This window comes from Chiroxiphia lanceolata, chromosome 12 (assembly GCF_009829145.1).
Source record: "Chiroxiphia lanceolata isolate bChiLan1 chromosome 12, bChiLan1.pri, whole genome shotgun sequence".
Classification (NCBI taxonomy): domain Eukaryota; kingdom Metazoa; phylum Chordata; class Aves; order Passeriformes; family Pipridae; genus Chiroxiphia; species Chiroxiphia lanceolata.
Window position 1 is genome coordinate 2,548,013 of NC_045648.1, and position 4,143 is coordinate 2,552,155.

At 40.0% G+C, this 4,143-nt stretch overlaps 1 protein-coding gene across 1 annotated transcript in view; it reads left to right on the forward strand.

Annotated features, from left to right (window-relative positions):
* Positions 1 to 3,730, forward strand: part of DENND4A (DENN domain containing 4A) — a 50,707-nt gene extending 46,977 nt beyond the window's left edge. The window contains 1 exon segment of the mRNA XM_032700563.1: positions 67 to 3,730. Coding sequence (XP_032556454.1) covers positions 67 to 203 — 137 coding nt within the window. The 3' untranslated portion in view covers positions 204 to 3,730.
* Positions 3,731 to 4,143: the final 413 nt, after the last annotated feature.

Consider the following 4,143-nt stretch of genomic DNA (forward strand, 5'->3'; position numbering starts at 1 on the left):
ATAAATGCAGCTGTCATGGCATTTGGGTGTTTCTGAGCACTAGGAGTTGTTTTTCCCTCCCTGCAGATGCTTTTGACAGAGAGTACAAAATGGCCTATGACCGACTGACCGCTAATCAAGTGAAGAACACTCATAATTGTGATAGACCCCCGAGCACTGGAGTGATGGAATGCAGAAAGATTTTTGGAGAACCGTACCTTTAGATATTCCTGGCTAAAGAGGTGATATCTCTGACGTGTACCTGTGTAAAATAACCACTTCAGTCACAAGGAACATCTCAGTCTTCAGTGTTGGAGAACGTGCGTGCGTGGAGGCCTCGGGAAATTGGGCCTGTCTGCGGTTGTGGAGATGGACAGAGAGGAAAAGGGGCCAACTGTTATTGCCCTGTTCCCTTGTCCTTTCTGCAGATCAATGTGTAGAAAGGAAGGTTCTAAACAAAATCAGTTCTTTGACTTGGGACAGCAGATTACAGCTCCCTTAAAACAAAAAGTAAAAAAAAAAAACAGGTGGACAGAAACAATGCACTGAAACTAATGTGAGCGAAGGAAATTCTTCAGAATCTATTGTTTACATAGAATATTCATGATGTTATGAAGAGCATACAAAGTTGTATTATACATATTTTAAATTGTTTATAGTAAGTTGATATTTTTTAATTTTTTAAATTACTGGAGTGAATTTTAAATGGACTTGCTGCATAAGCAATACAGTGCTTTTTTTTTGCAGTACACTGCTATTTATAGTAACTTGTCCAGTTACTTTTTGAAGAGTGATTGGTTTTAAAGCAGAATAGAAAATGTTAACCTTCACCTAGACAGTACTTAAGATCCAGGATTTCTCTCATGCACACTTGGAAAACGTGTTACCACAGCAATCAGAAGGAAGGTATGGTAAAAATCTGTAAAACTCTACTAATGAACACACTGATGTCTCTGTAAAACACTTCTGTAGAAATCTCCTCTTCCTCTCGTGTTCCCTTCCCTCCCCACTCCCCAGGAAAGGGAAGGCCTGTTGAAGAGTCCTACAGATTGTTATGGAATCAGCCCATCTCAGCTGTTGGCATTTGTTGGTGTGACCTCATCCCAGATGGAACACAAAGCAAATGCAGCAGGTTCCTCACAAACCGCAGCGTTCGGAGTCTCGGTGGTTGTGTTAAAACACACTAAATGTGACACGTTCATAGTGCTAACCCAAAGCTCTTAACTGAAATACATACAGCAAACCTGCTACAGGGAATTTATAGGGAATGTAACTTATTGGGGCATATTGTGCATAGTTAAATGTACTTGGAATGTTTGGTCTCTATTTCACAGGCAAAGCAACTTTTTTTTCGCTGAAGAGAAGCGCTGTGTCGGTCCTTGTGGTGGAGTCATGGCTTTTGCCTCATGTTTTCTTGTTCTAGACATTTAAAGAAATGTTCTGTGCTCTCAGTCACATAGCAACTCCTCACCAGAAGGTAGGCTACAGGGAAAATATCAGAAGTCTTGTCTGGAGGTGGGAAAGCAGACATTGAACTGTATAAAACACCCTAAACAAATTAAATCATGCTTTAACAAATAGCTTTATTTTAAGTAATCTTAAAGCATTTTCCAATTCTAATTTCTTTTAGTTGTTGCTGTTAGAATATTTCTAAATATCAGCTGTTACATTAGATTTTATATGGCAGTCTGCCTACCAGCAGGTGTTTTTAAAAACATCTTTAGTTTGCAAGTGTAATAAACCAGCAATATTTAGTTAGGCAGAAAGTGCTAAACTTTAAAGCTCACATTTACTCTATTAAATGAAATAGAGCAAGCCTTAGAGGCTTACATGAAAAGTAATGCTGCTATGAAGCTCTGTAACCTCCTCCCAGACCTCTGTGAAGTCCTAAGAAGATGGTGCCCTAAGGAGAAAGGGTTTAAAACATGCAGAGCTGCAGGAATGTGCTGTTGATAATTGCAAGATGCAGGATACATTGGGTAATGCCTCTTCTCTAACGTGCTGCTAATTATGTAGCTGACCTTTTTGAAAGTATCCCCCACCCTGAGGTGGAGCTGGCAATGCTACCCTCAGACCATTATTCACATTTAATTTATTTTAACCATTTGTGATGCTCTTTGCCCTGCCACGCTTGTACAGTGTCCCTCGTGCATGAAATGGAGCTCCTTTCCTCGCCCAGGTACATGGTAAACACACCTCCTTTGTTCTTCTGAGCTATTGTGAAAAAACAGGCTATTTCTGACCATATTCCCTGTGAGTAGCCCTTAGTGTGCATGGATGCTCTGCTCTGTGCAGCAGAATGCTGCATTACCATGGAAAACTCGCCTGCTGTGTATTTAAGCTCATCCCCGTGTTCCCAGCTCCCTGCAGTTCTGCTTCCCATGCCATTTACCACTGGGGCAGCCACTGTATTATGGGACCTTAGTGCCATGAAGGAGAGAGAGATCAAGTGCTTTTTCCAGAGCTGCCGTGGTGCTCAGAGGGGCTGAGCTATGACCAGGCTTCCCACCCCGTCCCGGTGTGGCGGAAGCGCCGAGCCCGGTCCGTCCCTGGGACACGGCACTGCCGAGGTGTGTTGGTGCAGGTGATCCAGTCCCAGCTTCCTTGTAAGTACTTCCAGCTGCCTTCAGACTTAGAAACCCAGCGCTGTTGCCGCTTCATTCCGGTGTCCACAGTCCTGCAGTGTTACCAGACAGTAGGTGCTGCCCCAGGAACAGGATTGTCCCTTAGCCTTCCAACAGTCCTTCAATATTCCTGCATCCCAGCGTGGCACTCCTGAAGCATTGCTGATGTTCATTGGGGTGTGCTTTTGAATTACTAGATCATGTAGTGGCTCATCAAGTGACATCATTATACTTAATGAATTGTTTAATAAGGTCTGTTGCGAGTCAGTCCACTGTAGAAATATATCAAAATAGAGTTGGAATAACAATATACTATAAATGGGAAATTTTCCTCATTCGAGTCATAATGTTCCAAACGTAGGTCCTGAGGTGGATAATTTTTAAGCATCATACAATTCAGTGTTGAAACAGTTTTCAAATCTCACTGTCCTTTATGAGAAAGCAATTTGACTATATTTTCCAATACTGCAAAGATGGATAAATAAATATTTGAGACATATTTTCAATTTAAAATTTTGTATGAACTGAATTTTCTCCTTTTGTGTACTAAATAATGCTTATGTCCAAAACCTTAAACAAAGGTTTTACATTTGCAGTGCAATATATATTTTGCTTTACTTATGGTTCCACTGGAATAATTATTGGAGATGAAATACCGAAATGTGAATAGAAATTGTGCTGTTTCTCTGACACTGCCGTGTCCCATTTGAGAGGGTTTGCTGTTGGTACAGTTACAGCCTGATGAATTTGACTTCCACTGGCAAATTAAATGATTTGTACCCCAAGAAAGAGAAAATTCCTGCGTGCAAAATCTTTGTGTAACAAATGAGAGATGCAAACAGTAATAATAGAGAGGGGTATTTCTGGATATTATCTCACTGGGATTTAAAAATGGTACTTTGTTAGTCTGCAAGCAGCACTTTTTAAATGAATGGTTGTAGATTTGTAAATATGTAATGTTTAAATTTTATTTACCAAAAACCAGTATGTTGGATGTTTGCTTTGGTTTGTAGTTCCTTTAAAATAAGCAAAGTCAGTGTTCACAATGTTAAGTTTTTTTTCTGTCTCATCCAAAAAAAAAGAAGTTTTACAGTGAGTCAATAAAAAGCTTAAAATCTTTCTGGTTATTTTCATTAACATTTTATTAGATGGATTAGAAATGTCTGCAACTCTTAGCTGCATTGTTTGCTCCCGTGAGGTGTTAACAATAACCCTCCCAGGTTTGTTGAGGTCAGTGGCATTTTTTCATCATGTCTGTGTAGAAAACAGTGCAAACAACAGGAATTAGTGCTGGATACAATAGTCTGTAGATAGCAAGGATTAGTGTCAGTGTGAAAACAAACCCCCAGCAGTTCAGCTTCTTGTTGCAGTATTTGATTCCTGGCTTTAGTTTTGATCAGTGTTAATGTGCTATTGTAACCCCAGATCCATTTTACATTGTGGTGGTAAGATGTAAATCCAGGTGATATCACATTTTTGCACTTAACATAAATTTTAGGGCCCGTGTTGCAAGATCAGGTACAGATTTAAAAGGAGCTTA